This window comes from Malania oleifera, chromosome 9 (assembly GCF_029873635.1).
Source record: "Malania oleifera isolate guangnan ecotype guangnan chromosome 9, ASM2987363v1, whole genome shotgun sequence".
In the NCBI taxonomy this organism is placed as follows: Eukaryota; Viridiplantae; Streptophyta; class Magnoliopsida; order Santalales; family Ximeniaceae; genus Malania; species Malania oleifera.
The window spans coordinates 78,313,921-78,334,314 of NC_080425.1; the positions used below are offsets into that span (position 1 = coordinate 78,313,921).

The window sequence follows — 20,394 nt, forward strand, 5'->3', positions numbered from 1 at the left end:
ACTATAAATACCCCCTCATTTGCTTCAAATAACAACTTTGATTAATCATTTTTTTTTCTCTCAAATTTTTCCTTAATCAAAGTTCTACCCAACAATGTTTTATTGAAAAATTTATTTCTTTGGGACAAATTTTTATATTCTCTCCAAAATCTCTTTCACTCATTGTTTATTGAAAAATATTTTATTGAAAGAGAGTATTTTCATTTTGGGCATTTAACATTCAAAGCACTTACTCTCATTTATTCTTTATTTGTTTAAAATCGTTTTCTTTGAGAGTAAGTTTCTTGATTCTCCCATATATTTTTGTTGATAAATATTAGTGGGAGAAAATTTTTATGAGTTATCTTTGAAAGGCTTGAACACATTCTTTTCATTCACATTTCCTTGTGCTTGGAAAAACCTTGTTGCATTGGTGTTTTCACTGTTAAATCTTCATTTTGCCAAAAAAACTATTTGAAAGCAAAAACCCTAGGTTCTTCGGCTATTATTTGAAAACTATTTTTGGGAGAATATTTTTATCAGGGTCCTAATCTTTGAAGTATTTATTATTTACATTTCTTTTCAAAGATTGAAAATATCATTTTGATAAAAACACTCTTACTCTACTAAACTTAAACTTCATATCATAAAAGAGTGCATTATAAAGCTTTCATGTTGTACATCTCAACTTAGTTGTAGAAGTATTTTTATATGTACAAAAATGTTTTTTAATGTACCGATTGAGTTTATCCCGTAAATTGAATTAGTAATTAGGTGAACTAACCGCATCTAAGAAAATAACAGGTTAATGACGATTACATCGGACCATCAATATTATTATTGCCTCTCACCATTTCGGACCCCTTCTTCGGGACATTGTGACACCCTTGATATCCCAAAATTAAACTATATTATATCTTATTCCAATAAATAGCTATTTTGTTGAACCATATAGTTATAGAAACTATTAAGATTACTAAAAAAATAAGGGTTCTAAAAATTAGTTTTTTTTTTTTTTCCAATATCAAATTGGTTCACAATTATTCCTCCACACAATAGTAAAATATACTAGAACGCGAGAGAACACAAATACATTTATGCTTCTTGTAAAAATATCTATCACACCCGACAAATACATTGTGAATAAAAGAATTTAGTAGCCTTAAGTATTTAATTAGTTTAACAATTTTAAGTTAAACTCGTACATTAACTTTTAAAATGGGTCACATTCGTTTTTCAAGAATCAAATATGCAAGTTAGTCAAACTTTATCTTTTAACCAATTCAATAGAAGGGCTTTTATTGTTATAATTTGTTTATGTCTACAATAATAATAATAATAATAAATCAAAACAAACAAACACATTTGACCAAGATTTTCAAAATCAAACATTAAAAAAAAAACAATAGTGTAATATTGAGTGTTACTTTTTTTATTGCTGTCAAGGAATGTCAGGAGCAATTATTTTATGCAATCTCCTTATACATTTTTATACAAGTGGTTGATATGACATTATATTCAAAAATTAAAATAATTTTTTTCACTATAGTGTAATATTGAGGATCTAAAACTATTTGAAGTAGTTATTTTATATTATGGCTGAAACAATAGTCAAATATCCAATATAAAGAGAGTGGTTAATTTGAAAAAATTATATGAAACAACAATTGCTAGCCTTCTTCTTTTCTCTTTCTTTTTATTTTTTTAGTTAAATTGCACTATTAATTTTAAAATAATAATATTTAGTGACCTCAAGCTACGAGCCGTGTATTAGCTTGTTTTTTCTTTTTTTCTTTTCCTTTCATATTACAGGTTTGTCTATTAAATAAGAAAAGATAGTTCCGATCGCTCCTCCTACATCTCAAGTTATAAACTTTTTGTTTTTAAAATTATACTTAAGAAGAATGAAGAATATCTTTACATATAGGATATGATTTAAAAAGCATACAAGTTGATCATGTGACATGCAATCCAAGTCAGCAATAACCACAACATGTGGCTAACAAGTTTTGCTGACTCACATCCACATCAAACCTACACACTTAGGAATTAATTTGAGTTAATGTCGTTTGATTACTTGATTCACATGCTCTTTCATGAATAGAATTCAAAAGGATAGACCCTAACACATGTGCTCAATCCTTTTCTTATAATAATAATAATAATAATAATAATAATAATACTAATGATAATAATAATATAATAAAAAACTAATGTTATGTTTAATTTATGCAAAATGCCTATTCTCATAAAGAAACTAATTTTAATAGGTTAATTATAATTTTTTTATATAAGAAATTATATTGTTACTATAAAGCAAATAACAATGTGTAACATTTTATTAGTCAATAATAAGAAATAATTAAGGAATAGTTATTCTCAAATTTTATCATGCAGATATATATTGTAGCACCACAGTATTTTTATTTTATACCTATTAGTGTACTTATATTTTATAAAATATTAAATAATAAATAGAAAATAATATATGAGACAATAATTATATGTACGCATTATGTTTAGTAAAGATGATGGACAAGTGAGAAAGTCTAAGAGGTCTAAGGCAGTACCTCAAAAGTTGAACTTATGATTGACAAAATTATGTTTTGGAACATAAGAGGGTTGTGCACGTTGAAGAGAAGATTAAAACAAATTGTGAAGGATCAGAAAGATTCAATTTTTGTAGTCTCGGAACCTTTTCAAGATATAGAAAAGATACGAAGGTGGGCGATGTATTTGTAATTTACTAACTTTTGCTCTAATATAGAGGAAGGTGGGAAGATTTGGTTGTTCTAGAAAGATGATGTTCAAGTGGATTGGGTGGGTACCTTAAATCAATGTGTGACAGTTTTGTTAACAGATGATAGAGGCTCCCTACTTCTTACTTTTGTTTATGCTAAATGTTATCATATTGAGAGAAGAGATTTATGGGAACAACTTCAGGGGATGTCAAGTGTGGATGTGGCTTGGGTTGTTATGGGAGATTTTAATGTAATTCGGTCAGATAAGGAAAGGGTGGGAGCGCTTGGGTTCGTCTATGACTGAATTCAATGGTTATATTAATAGTTGTGGGTTGTTGGACCTCAAATTCGAAGGAAGTCAATTTTCATGGTGTAACGGCCAACAAGGTTTGAGAAGAAGTTAGGCGAAACTGGACAGGATGCTGATTAATAATATTTTTTCTATTAAATATGGTGAAGTTAAGACTTCTTTGTTGAAAAGAAATACTTCAGATCATTCTTTTATCTTATTACAGTTGTGTGCGAGTATGGGTAGGTATGGGCCAACGCTTTTTAGGTTTCAGAACATGTGGACGTCCCATGGGGATTTTTTTGGAAAGGGTTGAATCATCTTGGAGAGAAAACATTGTGGTGGATTCAGGATTATGTAAATTGGCGGGTAAATTAAAAGGGATAAAACAAAGGCTTAGGGTGTGGAATAAACAGACTTTCGATCGTGTTGGTAGTTTTATTCGAGAGTTGGAGGAAAGAGTGGAAAAATATGAGAAATTACTGCAGACAGAATACTCGGAATCCGTTGAAGAAGAGTTCCTTGTTTCTAAGGCTAAATTGGAGGTTTGGTATAGAAGGGAAGAGGCTAGATTGGCGCAACAAGCAAAGATGAAATGGTTGATAGATGGGGATCAGAATTCAAAGTTTTTCCATGCTATGATTACGCAAAAAAGGCAAAATTCTTGTGTAAATTCAATGACGCTTCCTGATGGTTTGGTGTTGAAAAATATTCAGATGATCCATGATGAGGATGTGAAGTATTTTGAGCAATTCTTGGGCCAAAATAGTTCAGTGCAAAGGTCAAACCTGGAAGATATCATCCATTCGGTAGTTTCTGAGGAGTCTATAGGTTAGCTGAGGGAAGAACCGACTGAGGAGGAGGCTTATGAAGTTGTTTCGTCTATTTCTGTGAATAGTAGCCCGGGACCGGATGGGTTTGGGTCTTCTTTTTATATTACCTGTTGGAAGATTATTAAAAATGATGTGATGGATGCCGTAAGAGAATTCTTTAGAGGTTATATGTTGCCTCGGTATTTTTGTTCCTCTTACAAAGTGCTTATTCCTAAGGTAAAGGATCCTCAGTCTTTTGATAAATTTCGGCCAATAAGCCTTTGTAACATAATCTATAAAATTTTCTCCAAAATCCTTGTTGGTAAGCTTTTGTTGGTGATGGGTGATTTAATATCTTTAGAACAAGGTGCTTTTGTGAAAGGGAGAAGTAGTTTTGAAAATATAACGCTTACTCAAAAGATGATAAAATTATTACATAGGCGGGTGAGAGGAGGTAATATAATGCTAAAACTTGATATGAGCAAAGCGTATGATCGAGTGGAGTGGCAGGTGGTAGATCATATTTTTCAGGCTCTTGGTTTTCCAGATTGGTTTTGTAAGTTGATTCAGAATTGTATTTCCACTCCATGATTTTCTGTCATGATGCATGGCACTTATAGAGGTTTCTTTAAGTCAAAAAGGGGCTTGAGGCAAGGGGATCTGTTGTCACTGTATATTTTCATCATCATGGAAGAAATTCTTTCTAAATTAATTCAAAAAAAGTTGTCTGAGAAGCGGATTTTACCATTTGCACACCCATGTGGTGCACCTATTATATCACATATAATGTACGCGGATGATGTTGTTATTTTTGCTAATGCTGGAAAAAAAATCTATTAGTCAATTAATGGAGGTAATTAAGGAGTATGAAATCTGGACTGGCCAAAGGGTGAATAAAGATAAATCAGCTATTTTTTTCTTAAACAAGTTGGGTGTTCAGAGGAAAGGAGAAATTCTTCAAGAGACTGGTTTTATTGAGGGTAAATTTCCTTTTACGTATTTAGGTGTGCCAAAAGTGGATGGTAAGTTGAAAGGCTGTCATTTTGACCCTTTAATCCAAAAAATCAGTAAGAGAGTTGAGGGCTGGAAAAGTAAACTGTTATCTCAAGGAGGTCGTCTTGTTTTGTTGAGACATGTGCCTTCAAGTATGACATTATATCTGTTAGATGTCCAAAATATACCGAAACTGGTGATTAAAAAGATACAAGGTATGTTTGCTTCTTTTTTCTGGGGATTTAAGGATGGAAAAGAAAAAATGAAATGGAGGGCTTGGAAGAAATTGTGTGTTCCTTTGGAGGATGGGGGCATAGGAGTAAGGGACATTTCGGAAGTGCAACGGTCTTTGTTCATGAAGTTTGGTTGGCATTTATTAACGTAAAATTCTTTATGGGCTATATTTTTTAAAGCTAAATATGTGAAAGGAGGACATATTGCTCTTTGCAGATCACATGGATTGGATTCTTCCTTTTGGAGAAAAGTTCTGCAGGGTATGCTTGAACTGTTAAGTAAATCTAAGTGGAAGGTTAGAGAAAGAGATGTAAAATTGTGGTATGATAAGTTTCTAAATTCGGGACCTTTGTTTGCAGATTGTCCAAATAGTTCACAATCTCATATCAAATTAAAAGATTTGGTTATCAATCATGCGTGGGATGTGGAAAAATTGTAGAGGATTTTGGGGTTTAGTAAAGCGGATGAAGTGATGGAAAATATTGGAAATCTTAGAAATTCTTCGAACATTCTGTTATGGCTCCCGGAAAAGGATAGTTGCTTTAATACAAAATCCGCATGGGATGTTATCAGAGTTAGAGCTCCAAAATTGATTGGGCTAAGGGGGTTTGGAACAAATGGTTACCGAAGAAAATTTCTATTTATATGTGGAAGGCCGTTTTTGAGTGCCTAAGTGTTGATGAAAATGTGAGAAAGGTGGGGGTTTCACTTGTTTCAACGTGTAATTGTTATGAGATGAGGCAATCAAAAGATTTGGAGCATGTGTTAAATAAGGGAGACCTTACTTATGAGGTTTGGAAGAAGGTTTCGGTGAAGGTAGGTGTTCCTTTCCTTAGACAACAAAGTTGGAAAGAAAGAGTCCAAATGTGGTTTAATAGGGCTTCCAGGTTCTCTCAACTGGGTTCATTGATGGGTTTGATTCCTTATTTAGTAGTTTGGAAGCTGTGGAGAAGGAGATGTGTGGTTAGAATGGGAGGAAAATTAAAGAGTAGTACTGATGTGTGGCTCTCCATTAAGTATTGGGTGGGAGTTTTGAGTAGGAACATGACAGAAATGGTTCAGTTAAAGGATGCGGATTTTCGAATATTGCAGAATCTGAAAGTGCAAATTGTGAATAAAAGAATTAAAATTATGCAAAGTGTGAGATGGCTAAAACCGAAGCAAGGGAGGTTGAAACTAAATTTGGATAGGAGCAGCCTGGGGAATCCAAGGCCGGCGGGTGTTGTTGGCATCCTTAGAGACCATACAAGTTCTTTTGTGATTGGCTTTTCAAAATATTTTGGGGTTTGTTCAAATAATGAAACTGAATTGAGAGCTGTGTTGGAGGGAATAAAGATTTGCAAATATTTGGGACATACCTGTATCGATATTGAATGTGATTTGAATATTGTAGTTAATTGGATAAGAGCCAGGAAGTGCTCCTTGTGGTATTTGTGGGATTTTTGGGAGCAACTTATTGGTTTATTGGAGGGAGTAGATTTTTCGATAAATCATTGGTATAGAGAAGGGAACAAAATGGCAGATGCCTTAGCTCGACAAGGTGCTATGGGGAGGAATATTTTGTTTACAAATAGTAGTCAACTCCCTAGAGTTAGCAATGGTTTGTATAAATTGGAGAAGATGGATACAACTTATATGAGGTATGTTTAGCTGATTTCCTTTTGGTTTTAGCTTATGCTTTATGTTGTTTATCTTTTGTTTTGTTTTATTGCGTGAGGTTTGTTTTGTAGGTCTTGTTTTATTTTGTTTTGTTTGGACTTGTAACCCGGTTTTTGGCTGGATGTTGGTGTTGTTCTTTGAGAGATTTTTAATGTGTTTTTTTTTGTTATCTCCCATTGATTGTCTTGTAACCACGGTATTCCTTCGCCAAAAGTGAAGGATTATCAATAAATAAATAGAGGTGCCGCCCTTCTTTTTAAAAAAAAAAATATTTAGTAATATTTTGTAATATTCAATTTTTGAAAAATATAATTATGCAATATTCAAAGGTTATATTGGAAATATAAGCTTTAGTAAAATATTATTGATCTAGTTAAAGCATCATTAGTAAAATAAACTTGCTCTACATTTGAGAGTATCAATTTCAAATTGTGGATTTAGATAAAGCATAGAATAAAATTATTTTGATTTTTTTTTTCAAATATTTTCATATCTAAATTCAAGACCCGAAGTGTATGCTCGTAAAAACCATTTTAATGTATATTTATTATTCCATAATAAATAATTTTATGGTATTATAATGCCTATTACTTCATAATGTCACTGATTTTCATATTAAACATACCGATATAATTAAGGAGAGACAATACACTCAATTATTGTCAACCAACCAAAGTGACTGTAATATATAACAATTTAGTTTGATATTTATATGTTATTTTACTATTAAAAATAACTTTTTGTTAGTTGTCTAAACTCTACAAAATAAAAAATTTCGAGGCTTTTTTATTAAATTTATGTAATGTACATAAAGTTATGATAGAATTAATTTAATTTACAGAAGTGACATAGTATTTTGGATTAAAATTGTTTATTACAATCAAAATTATATATATATTCTACTCATTTCACATTATTTAGCCCTTGAATCTATTTTCTGCTTCGATCGTATTTTGTAAACCACACTAAAACTTATATGCAGAGTCAAAAATATTCTTTTGAAACTAAAAATATTTCTAGAGTGCTTATTAAATGTTGAAAGGAAACATTTTTGGATTCAGCAAAGATTATAAAGTTTTATTTGTCACAGTATTACCAATTAGCACTCATTATGAAACTAAAGGCATTTGGTGGGGAAAAAAAATTAAGAAATTTAGATCATTAGGGATTGACATATAATCAGATATAAAAAGGAAATTGTCTACCTACTTCCAAGTTGCCAAGCCTACTGCCCATCTTCTAGCACCCTTCTGGAGAAAAAAAAAAAAAAAAAAGGCTATCATCCTAGCTTATACTAGAGATTTTCAATCAATAATAATTTCTTAGGTATCTACAAATATTCTAACATATAATTTTTTACTGCCTAAGGGGAGAATAGAATTTTTTTTTTTTTTTTTTTTTTACTTTTATCATTATTCATGGCACGAGAGAATCGGAGAGATGACGCAAGTGCATAAATTTGTGTGCATGTGTACCATTTTTTAGGATAAAATGTATTAACAATTTACTTGTCCACTCTGTTTGTGACAAACCGACAAAATACTAATGAACTGAGTTGATTTCACCCATTTTGATAGCCATTAGTAAGGTTTTTTAGCCAAAAATTTGAGAATATTAATCTTGAAAAAATTGTGTTACATAAATACAGATAAGAGTCAATTTGATGTAAAACTCGGGAGATAGATAAAAGGTTTATCTATTTATATAATAAATAATTTTTTTTCTATTCTTATTTTTGAAGTTAGACAACTCACAAATGAGTATTTTCAATAGTTTTTTTCTTTGTCAATTTTAGTATTCACTTTTAAGTTAAAGCGGTCGATATCATTCAAATTCTTCCACTTGGCTTAAGAGATTTTATTGACTTTTATAATTAATTTTTTGTATTATTGGTCATCCACAATTATGAATCGTTAACTTTCATACGAGTTGTCAATGGTGAATATGTTGAACAAGTATTAATTTAAATCAAAATTTAAACATATTAATTGTTTATATATATAAATTATTTTTATTTCACTCAATTTACATTCAACCAGATATTTTTTTAATGAAAAAATTATTTAAAATTGAAGCTCAAGTTGTGAGCATGGATGATATTTCTTAGGGCATTAAAATTTAAAATACCTCTAAAAAGTACATAAATAAATATATAAGGCCCTATAAGCAACCAAAGGCCTCCAAATCACTCATGACTCAGCATGATCTTAACCTTATTCAGAAAAGAAAATATAAAAATAGAGTTCAACAAGGGCCTTTTGGAAAAAAAAAAAATTAAAAAAAAAAAAACAAAAACATTAGCCACAAATTCCCATACCACCCACATTCCAAAAACTCAAAATCCCAAAACCAGAGTTTTTTCCTGTTTTATAATTAAAAAGAAATAAAATATAAAATAACACTCTGATTGGGAAATTTTTTCCCAAAATAATGCTCACGTAATCTCGCAGCTTCATGCTGCGAAATTTAAACTGATGGCCACTCTGCCTTCGACGCGTGGCAAAGAGATAAATAGGGGGCAGGTGACGCGTGGCGACGCTTGAAGAAATCTCGCAGCTCCAAGCTACGAGATTTAATGAGCCATCGAACCGAAACGTAACGCATGGCTGGGAGATTAAATGAGGTATCGAACTGGTGGCAACGCGTGGCGGAAATCTCGCAAGACGAAGCTGCGAGATTTGTGCCTGACATCCATCCGTGTGGTGAAATGTGGTAAATCTCGCAGGACTAACCTGCGAGATTTGCTTCGTCTGCTGAATTCCTCCCCAAGCCTTTTCAGAACACAATATTGCAGAGGAGAAAAGTTGTAGACCTTCGAGCTTGCAGAGGACCATTGCGTTGGCAGGTTACCGTTCGAGGTGCAGGTGACCATTCGGGTGAAAACGAGGTGAGGCTATTTAAGGGCCGAAGATGGGGTATGTTATTTATTATTTAGAAAAAAACGTGAATATTTTATTTAACTTACTGAGATTTACTGAGATTTATTTTATGTTTTGAGTTGGTTTGATATCATATTTGCGTTCCGACTATTTGGATTCGTTGCTGCATCTAGAGAAAGGTTAGTTTTTTTAATTAATAATTTCATTAACGTTTATGTCTCTAATAGTATTTGTATATACTCCGCATAATCATGTAAATTTTTAATAATTTAATCTGAATATTTTAAATAAAAAAAAAAGTATATTGATCTAATATTTATGCTTCAAATTTTATCTTCAATATTTTAAATTTACATATTCATTAATATCAAAGAAGAAATACTGTTTAGGACATTTGTTTGTTTGTATTTTTTATGTTGTTTGTGGGTCTTAACTCACTTTGATAAGGTTCTTTAATTACAAAACCATTATTAGATGAATTGATCCATAATTTACATTATCTATTATTTGGGTGTACTAGTTATGCGTATCTCCTTGATCATCAAGTATAAATTGAGACAAAGAGTTAGGATAGTTTAACATGTAATAGATATTTATATTATCAAAATGACTTAATTGAGATACCTTTGGCTGTCACACAAACTAAATTATTATAAAATTGTGGACGTAGAAAAAGTTAATCTTTTACCAATATTTATTATTTATTAGAGTCACATGAAAGAAAATGAAAAAAAATAAAAATTGTTGTTATTTTTAGACTTCTTACGTGAGATAATTATTTAGATGAAAAAATCTAACTCTGTGTTTTTCCGTAATAATTGTTGCACGTTTCACAATAAGTACAAAGATTTTTTAAAAAATAACATGAAATAATTTATGAATAAATATCGCGAAAATCTAATATATTTTAATAGTTGCAAAGATAGGAATAAAATTTTCTATTGTATAATTATCCAAGAGTAACAAATAAGTTGTAGTTTGTTGATCTATAAATGCTTAATAATAAAGTTAAAAGGTTAAATTTAAGTTAATTTAACTTGTTCAACATTAGTCTTATATACTCATATTGAGTGTGCTCCATACCAAAATCATACAAATTTTTTTGTTAGAGTACGATCCGATTAACACATGACTATGATTTGTTTGTGTTTGGAATTTGATAATACAAACTATATAAATGACAAAAGGTATGTGATTAACTAGTTGCCTTTGTGAGATAATTATTTAGATGTATCATTGTAGTGTCCTCTTCATCAAGCTTTTCACATTACTTCTCTATATTGACTTATCAAAATTTGTAAATTATATTGTATTTGATGACACAAATTTGAAACTTTATATATAAATTTGTTAAAATTTAGATAAAATTCAATATAACCTAAACTTGAATCATAACTGATGTGTGGATTCTCACTCCTCCCAAATTTTGTTTAAGAAAAAATAGAAAAATGAATCTCATTTTCTTTCTTATGTATAAAAAATAACTTTCTAAATTAGTGACAAGATGAGTTCATTGGAGATAAATGATATATTAAAAATAATTTTTTATTAATGTTTAGAAGCAATGTGAATATGATAGTGGCATGCATATAAGTTGAAGGAATTATAAGTTAATTATTTAGTATACACTCAATGGCACATGATGTTTTGGAGCTTTTGAATCTATATTTGAGATATGTATATACATACATATATATATATATATATAATTAATTTTATTATATAATATAAATATAAAATGTTAATTAATTTTTATGAAATATTAAATAAATATTTGTGACACACGCATTAATTGAAGGCTTGCTTACAAAAAAGTTTCAAAGATATTATATGTTATATCTAAAAGTATTTGTTTTCTAAGCGCGAATTTAAATGCCTCCTGCATGTCTCCTGCATGGCTGATGCAGTGATGTGAATTGCATGCTGGTAGATATCATAGGTTCTCACATGCTTAAACTATATTATTATATTGTCTGCAAACTTTTAAGGGTCATTGTAAAAATGGGTAAATGTTCAAATTACACTTGGCATGCTACCCAAATTTCGATACGGCTTTTCGTAGAGAAGTCAGAATTGCATGCAAGAATATTTTCAAAGTGACAAGTGAAACATTTAGAGAATATTGCATGCACATGAACGTATTGAAAATAATTTTTGTTCACTATTCACTTAGCATACGACTTATACATAAAATTATTGTTTTGCGTAGGTCTTTTATATTTACCGGGCGTCAATCTAGATGGCAGGAAGTTCAAGCAGTATTTCGGTTCCGGTATTATTGTACATGGGGGGTAACATTATAACCGGACAAACCGGTGTTAGTTATAGTATTCCGCCAGTTCAACCTATTAGAATTGGTCATAGGTGTAAATTAACTAAATTGCATACGAAGATATACAAGTATTTGCATATTGATCCAAATCAATATGCATTGCGGCTAACCGCAAAATACCCGATTAAGGGGCATCATGATACAATTTTCTATGAGATTGTTCCCGTAACTAGTGATTATGGTTTGCTCATGGTCTTGGTTGCACACTGCGTAGGGACGACATATTTGACTGTGCAACTGTATGTCGAACTCATTCCTCAGATGGGTGTCGCCGCACATGGGCAGCCGGGAACATCTATTGAGCACGTGGTTAAAGCGGAGGAAGAAGATGCAGATGTTGGTGGGATGCCTGTTGTGGATATGAACGAATGTCCACAATTGTCATTCAAGGCGCAAACGTACGAAGGAACTACTATTCATACGAATTATCATGCTGTTTGCGAAGATGTTTCAGCAAAACAACCAGGATCGTTGTTCGCTATTGCGAACAACGCGCTGGACGTGGGGATGAACATCACGAACGATGTTCATTTACAAGATGACACGTACGAGGAGGAAATTGGTGAAGGGACGAACGAGTTCCCCGATGATGTCGACCCACCCCCCCGTCAATCGAACAATGGCACGTATACGGCAGATTTCATGGACGAACCTCCTATGTATGGTGTAATTGACGTAGATGCTGCAGATTTTTCCCATGGTGACGAGCTTCCTATACGGGTAACTCGTTGGGATGAATCATCAGAACTGAGTCAAGGGATGCTATTCGGGTTGAAAGATCAATTGATAGCTACTGTGCGAATATACCACGCTCGAACGCACCATGACTTCCACGTCCTGCAGTCGACCCCACTATTATGGGTTGTTAGGTGTAAGAACTCTGAATGCAGTTGGAGATTGCGTGCGATGTATCGTCAGAAACATCGATTCTTCGAAATCACTCAATATGGTGGTCTGCACACATGCTTAAATGAACTCTTCTCGCAAGACCATAGCCAAATCACGTCGTCCCTTATTGCTAGGGAGATTGTGAATATGATAAGGGGTGATGCGTCGACCTCAATCGCTACATTGAAAGAATTCATAGATCGTCGTTTTGGCTATTCCATCTCATATAAGAAAATTTGGTTAAGAAAACAGAAGGCAATTGCCCAAGTATTCAGCGATTGGGATAAGTCTTATTAGACGTTGCCTAGGTGGATGGAAGCAATGTGCACTTATAATCCTAGTACTGTCGTCAAGTGGAGGTGAAATCCTATACCAGGCAGCGATCAGACCGTAACATTTGTATCAGTCTTTTGGGCATTCGCAGCATCTATTCAGGTTTTTCCCTACTGTCCTCCTGTGATATGTATAGATGGGACACACTTGTACGGTAAGTACAAGGGAAAACTCCTTCTTGCGACGTGTCCGGATGCAAATAGGCAAATATTTCCCCTTGCATTCGCTATTATGCAATAGGAAAGTTTGGACGCATGGAATTGGTTTCTGTGTTGTCTTCGTTCCATTACCGATAGGGACGGCATTTTCCTTATATCAGATAGGCATCCAGGGATCATCACTGCAGTGTCTCACAATCCCGATTGGCAGCCACCGCGTGCGCACCACCGATTCTGCCTTCGACACGTTGTAAGCAACTTCAGCACGAAAGTGCACAGTGTCAATCTGAAGCGAATGGCTGAGCGCGCGGGAAGGGAGCATCAGGTCAGAAAGTTTAACATGTGGATGGAGAAGATCTTCGATGAGGGTGGGGAACCCGCGAAGACGTTCTTTGATCAAATCGCTCCTCATATGTGGACTCAGTGCCACGACGGGGGCAGAAGGTATGGGAACATGACGACAAACCTCGTCGAATGTTTCAACGCCGTCCTTAAGGGCGCTCGTAGCCTCCCAATCACTGCCCTTGTGTAACTGACATTTTATCGCATTGCACATTATTTCAACAGCCGGCGGGAGGCTGCTCGTAATGCAATATCAGGGGGAAATGCATTAACTCCTCATATATTGCTTGCGATGGAAAGAAGGAAGTTGAAGGCGACCGGACATCGCGTGACGACGTTCAACCGGTCTAGAGGTACTTTTAGCATCACGACTGCGCAGTTGGGACCTCATAAAGGAAACAACGTGCAAACGCTGCACATTCAGGATTTGCACGTCTGCTCATGTGGGAAGTGACAAGGCTTACACTTTCCATGCTCCCACCTTCTCGCTGCATGTGCGGAGACACGACTCAACGCCATGCAGTACGTTGAGCCTTGTGGAAGCACCAAAGAAATTATGACGACATATTGCGGCAGATTTTAGCCGTATGCATGAGAGTACGGCTAGCATCGTCGTTGCCGACTATACAGGCAATCCAGCGTTTGCTCGCACATTAAAGGTCGTCCAAGGAGCTATTTGTATACACAATAACACCTGATGATGCTGACGAGCAGGGAGAGGGTAGAAGCAGACGGCAGCCACCATGACCTCGCTACGGCACGGAGTAGTTTAGCATTACTTTAATTGCATTTTATTTGTATGTATATCATTGATTGTTTTGATTTCATTTGTATATAATTGATTATTTTTTTATTCTTTTGTATATATCATTTAATAATTCGTATCTCTAAAGAATTTAATACTGCCAAATCTAAAAAATGACACATAATTCGTATCGTCTAAATTTGCATGTCTAGTTAAGTTAATTCCTTAAATTGAATTGTCTTTTACTGCAAAATTTGTATTGCTCAAATTTGTATGTCTGCATGCATTTACGTGCGTCGTCAGATGCAAACGTGTTTCAGCACTCTAAACATTTACACGTTAACCTCCCCTAAAATCTTAGGGAGCACTTAATATATGTTCTCTCCATTAAACTCCTAGTCAATTTGTCTTAAAGTATATTAATTAATTACGTATATTAATTTTAATAACAAAATATTATTTAATTAAGTGATATATTAATTTTGAGAGTATGTATATCCTTAATTAAAGTTTATTTTCATGATTTCTCTAAACTTATACTTTAATTAACTATCCAAATTTAAAGTTCAAACTGCATGTAGTTACAACATGTAAGAATCGTTAATTTTGCATTTAATTTAAATTTGTATAATTAAAAAAGTTTAGTATGGTTTTATCTACATTCATGAAAATAATATTTTAATGAACGTATTCGATAAATAATATATAAAATAAAAATATATTTTAAATTTTTTATATAAATTTAGAAAATAAAAAATTAATTTGATATTTTTACAATTATTTGAAAAATTAAAAATATTTGTTTCCACACGCAAATAATGTTACATCTTTTTTTTTTTATCTTTTAATTTTATATAAATAATATTGTACTTTCATTTTTACACACATGCGTCAAGGCGAGAGAGATCCAATTTTTGAACTTGAAAGAAAATAATAATAAATCTCGTTCTCATGAAATATCCCTGCCTTCTTCCTCCTTTCTCACAGCGCAGCTTATTATTAACTTGAAGCGCAACCTGGCAAATTGAACTATATATTCTGTGTTTTGAATATTTCATATATTTTAATTTAGCAATAGACATGCCTTTTGTCAAAGGAATTGTAGAGATAATTATTATTATTTTTTTAATTAGACTCAATTTTTAAAAAATTTAATTATTTTAATATGAATGGGTGACTAAGATAAAAAAGCATTCTAACAATAATTCAATTTGATTCAAATCTTACTTTCAAACACCAAAAGGATGGGTCAAAATAATTGATTTAGCATGCGGATAGTCAAAATATAATAAAAAAGAGTAAAAACAAAAAAATTAAGACGTACAAAGAGGTATTGATGCTGCTATTATCTTTCATACACTCCTTAGAGAGACTATATGCATGTAATATAATATTTATAATTACATATGTAAATTAGAGTCTTAATGCTGCTAACTGAGTTCGTCATACTTGTTTTCAAGTTAATTAAGCTTGTGTCAGAAATAGTCACACTCCTTACACGATTAGCTTTTGTCAACTCACGATACTCACGGATCAAATTTCATTATCTATTTCCCATTAATTTTGCATGTGCTCTACAGAGTTTCAATCTTACTTAAAACTTTTTTTTTTGTTATTTATTTCTTTAGATAAAATTTAATTAAATTTTATTTTTTTAAAGTTATAATTTAAATTTAATTATAACTTTCTCTTTTTACAAATTTAAATTTAAATTTAAATAATAAATTTAACTTTATCTTACAAAATGTTTAATTGTTAATTTTAAATATTACATCCAATAAACATTTTACAGCATTATAATTATTAGGCATTTTTATAACTTATTGAGAAATTTATTTTTTCTAATTATATTTTTAGAAAATTTTGAAATAATACAAATTATTTTGTCATACTTAAAGAATTAGTTGGCACAAAGCATCAAAACATTCAATTCGAAATTTTTGTTCGGTCTTTAATCCACTCATTTTAAAATATCATTTTATTAAGGACAAATTTTGTTATTCCACATGCATTTAATAGTTAACTAACAAAATATTCATTTCGTCAATAAAATTCAATTATAAGAAATTTTGTAGTAATTTTTGTAAATTCAGGGGTTAGAATTATATTTTGAAAATTTTTTTTGGATTTTATCCAAATTTTTATGACAAAATACTTATTTATAATCAATAATTTCTTTTATGTAAATTTTTTTTAAATTATATATTTATAATTTAAAAATTAAAATTTAAGTTTAAATTATATTTTTAAGGGAAAGTTATGATTAAATTTATTAAAAGGGAATGTTTATTATTTAAATTTAAATTTGTAAAAAAGGGGAGTAAATAGAGCCACAAATCTCGCAGGACTAACCTGCGAGATTTTCCCACTGTCACGTGTTACCACTGTGTTCGTTTGAGTCTTTAAATCTCGCAGTATGAAGTTGCGAGATTTTCTCTGCACTCTGCCACGCGTCAATTTTTCATTGGTTTCGCTTTTAAATCTCGCAGCATGAAGTTGCGAGTTTACGTGAGCATTATTTTAGAAAAAAATTTCTCAATCAGAGTGTTATTTTATATTTTATTTCTTTTTAATTATAAAACGAGAAAAAACTCCCCAAAACCAGCGCTGTATTTCATTATTATTCTTTTTCTGCTTTCAACTTTTCAACCACAAATGTTTTAATTCTCTCTCTCTCATTCATTGTCCCAGGAAACGAACAAACCCGGATGGATGCGCCTCCGTATACAAGAAGAGAACGGTGCCACCATTCCTCTTGTGCCCGTGTGTGTTTTGTTGGGGTCTCTCTCTCTGAAAATCTCGAGAAATTTCTTATCTGGGGTTTATGGGATCTGGGTTCTCTGCTCTTGCCAGAGATATTAATGGATCGTCTTCTTCATCTGAGCCCGGTTTAGGGGACTTGCCGGAGGGCTGTGTGGCTTCCATCCTTACCCATTTGGACCCACAAGAGATTTGTGGACTTGCGAGGTTGAATCGTGCTTTCCGTGGTGCTTCTTTGGCCGATTTCGTCTGGGAGTCCAAGCTTCCGTCAAATTACCGTTTGCTTGTCGAGAAAGTGTTCGATGGATTCCCAGAAGATCTGGGTAAAAAAGAGATTTATGCGCGACTGTCTCGGCCCAATTCGCTTGACGGAGGCACCAAGGTTACTTTTGTTCCTGTCTATCTATGATTACGTTTGTTTTGATGGAAAATTGTTTATGCACAGCAAATTTTTTTTTCCTGATTGGTTACGGAGATCGAAGAGGAAAAAGAAAAGAATAATAGTTTGAATCTTATACGTTGCATTGTTATGCGTTCGATTTCGAGAATCGGATTGGGCTAAATTGAGGGGTGATTGGCTCTCTAGAATCCCAACTAATGACAAACCTAAAAATTCTATTTTTCTACCCAATATTTTCCCAGCACCCACATGGATCAAACTCTATTGATTCAGATGGTGAAACTGGGGCAGAAGTTTTCTGTCTTTGCGCCTGTACTTATGCTTTTCATTGGGAAAAGTACTTTTTTTTTTAAGGGTTCTAATTAGTATTTTAGCTGTTGATGGTTTTGAGAATTTGGGTTTTGTGCAGAGAGTTTGGCTGGACAAGAGTACAGGAATGGTTTGCTTGTCCATTTCTTCGAAAGGGTTATCGATAACTGGCATAGATGATCGAAGATACTGGAATCACATACCGACTGAAGAATCTAGGTGAGAATTACTGAAACATGATCCTTTATCTTTGTTGGAAATTTGTGGAATGGGAATTTCCACAAATTTTGATTCTTCATTTATGCATTCTTTTAGCTGTGAAGTCTCAAGTGTTCGTGGCATTTCCATGCTGGAATACTCCAAAGTATGTGTTTAATGTTTCCCTCGTCAATTTTCTGTGACTTGAATATTATGTGATGAAGCATGAGAGTTGGAGATTTTTGCGTCACAATGTTTAGTTCTACCGGTCAAAAGAAGAAGTTTTAATAATATTACCAAAAATGATGGGATTTAAATTTAAGGCTTTTCGGTTCTTGCGTCTATTTGCTGATTCATCTTCCTATGTTGGCTGACCAGACACTTTATAAAATCATAAATGCACATGCCAGTCTCACGATTGTGACTAATTTTTTTTCATTGTACTATGTACTTTAAAGTGCCATCCCCACATTAGATTGCTTTTTTTATTTAATTTTTATGTTTCATTGTCCCTCTCCATATGTGATCAGATCAGTTGACTGTTTCTAGTCCTTCGCAATTGTCATGCGTATTAGGAAGTTGAAGCGTGTTGCTGATTTTTTAAATTTTTTCCGTAAAATTTTTCATTCTCATAAAAAAAAAAAAAAAAAGGAAAATTACCCCTGTGAAATCATGGGAAGAAGTGTAAAGGGTATTCTTACCTTCGTGAACTTCTGCTTTGTGCTTGAGTTCTTCTGAATTGTTCAATTCTGTTACTTCTATTCTGATAAAACATAACAGAACTGATCTGGGGGGTTCATTTTGTTGTTTGTAGATTCCATACTGTTGCATATCTTCAGCAAATCTGGTGGTTTGAAGTTGATGGGGAGGTTGAGTTCCTGTTTCCAGCAGGGACCTACAGTGTATTCTTTAGGCTGCAATTGGGCCGTTCCACAAAGAGGTTCGGTCGACGAATCTGTAACCCTGAGCATGTCCATGGATGGGATATTAAGCCCGTGCGTTTCCAGATGTGGACTTCAGATGGTCAGTATGCAGCATCCCAGTGTTTTCTGGATGGACCTGGAAGGTGGATCTACTACCATGTTGGAGACTTTGCTGTGGAAAATGCCAATGCATCAATGAGGATCAAATTCTCAATGACCCAGATTGACTGCACACACACGAAAGGTGGTCTGTGCGTGGATTCTGTACTTGTATACCCTAGTGAGTTTAGAGAGGTTAAAGCATCTTTGAATTGGAAATAATTAAGTTCTTTCATAGATAGGAGTTTGTGTTATATAGACAAAGGTAGAGTATATCCAAAAGAAAAGTAGAAACCAAAATCTTTTGGTTCGTTCAGGCCAAGCAATGCGGTTTTTTATATGCACCTAAGCCTATGTAAATATTTGTATTTGCCTATTTGTTTGATTTGTATTTCGGTTTTCTTTTCTCCATTGTCAGTTGCCTATTTTTGTATGGGACTTTGGAGGACACTGCTATTTTTATGCGTTTAGTCAGTTGATGGCTTCATTTGTTATTTGTTTAATTTTTCTCCTAGAGTTAAGCTTAGGACTTCAATCTCTCTCATTTTTTCCTTAAGCTCAGGGGCATCTCTCTCTCTCTCTCTTTTCATTTTTATCTTTTGGAACCAATTTTATATTTGCTCGTGGCACACCCTGGAAGGAGCAGATTCTCATTTTCTTAATGGTTTTGTGCCTTACAAAGTTAAATAACTACTGGTATGGAACAGACAGAAAAAATGTTTAAATGAACGATGCTTTACTGTGGAAATGTGCTGATCTTGCAGAGCATGTGTTACTTGTTTTACGGTTCATTCAAGGCTGCAAGTCTGCAACATTGGGATTACTATATATATGTGTGTGTATATATGTATATATATTTGCTTGGCAAAGTTATGAAAAAAATAGGGCGTGGAAAACTAATGGATTATAGCTAGAACAATGGGGGATAGAGGATTGACGAAATGTGGATGAAGGAAAAGGTTGGGAGGCATTAGTAGCCGAACTTTCCAGTTGGTAGACTGGAATATGTAGAGACAAGTGAAAACGATCTTTACTAGTAGCTGAAGCCATTAGATTGTGAACTTGTCAGCTTGCTACGTTGACTAATTGTGAAGACGATCTTTTCCGGTAGCTGAAGCTAGATTGTGAACTTGCGAGCTTGCTGCATTGACTAATTGTTGTGTGAAATATTATGAACTCTCCAGTTTGAATGATTGCTGTGCTCCAACGAAAATAACCATCCAAGCTGCCTGTGACCGCTCTTCCAGTATCATTTTGAGCCATTCTAATAGTTGAGATGGCAAGGATTCAGAGAACACACTCAATTTGAGCCGTTCATACC

General features: G+C 33.1%; 1 protein-coding gene across 1 annotated transcript; it reads left to right on the forward strand.

Moving 5' to 3' along the window:
- Nucleotides 1–16,971: 16,971 nt before the first annotated feature.
- Nucleotides 16,972–19,576, forward strand: LOC131163936 (F-box protein PP2-A12). Its single transcript, XM_058120782.1, has 3 exons — nucleotides 16,972–17,526; nucleotides 17,954–18,072; nucleotides 18,866–19,576. The coding sequence occupies exons 1-3, from the start codon at nucleotides 17,209–17,211 to the stop codon at nucleotides 19,293–19,295; spliced, it is 867 nt and encodes a 288-aa protein (XP_057976765.1). The 5' UTR covers nucleotides 16,972–17,208; the 3' UTR covers nucleotides 19,296–19,576.
- Nucleotides 19,577–20,394: the final 818 nt, after the last annotated feature.

Excerpts from the sequence above, each read along its gene's own strand:
- LOC131163936 (XM_058120782.1), top strand. The coding sequence starts at position 17,209 with ATGGGATCTGGGTTCTCTGCTCTTGCCAGAGATATTAATGGATCGTCT. Across the intron at positions 17,527-17,953 it reads CGCTTGACGGAGGCACCAAG|AGAGTTTGGCTGGACAAGAG; the intron begins GTTACTTTTGTT and ends GGTTTTGTGCAG. Across the intron at positions 18,073-18,865 it reads ATACCGACTGAAGAATCTAG|ATTCCATACTGTTGCATATC; the intron begins GTGAGAATTACT and ends TGTTGTTTGTAG.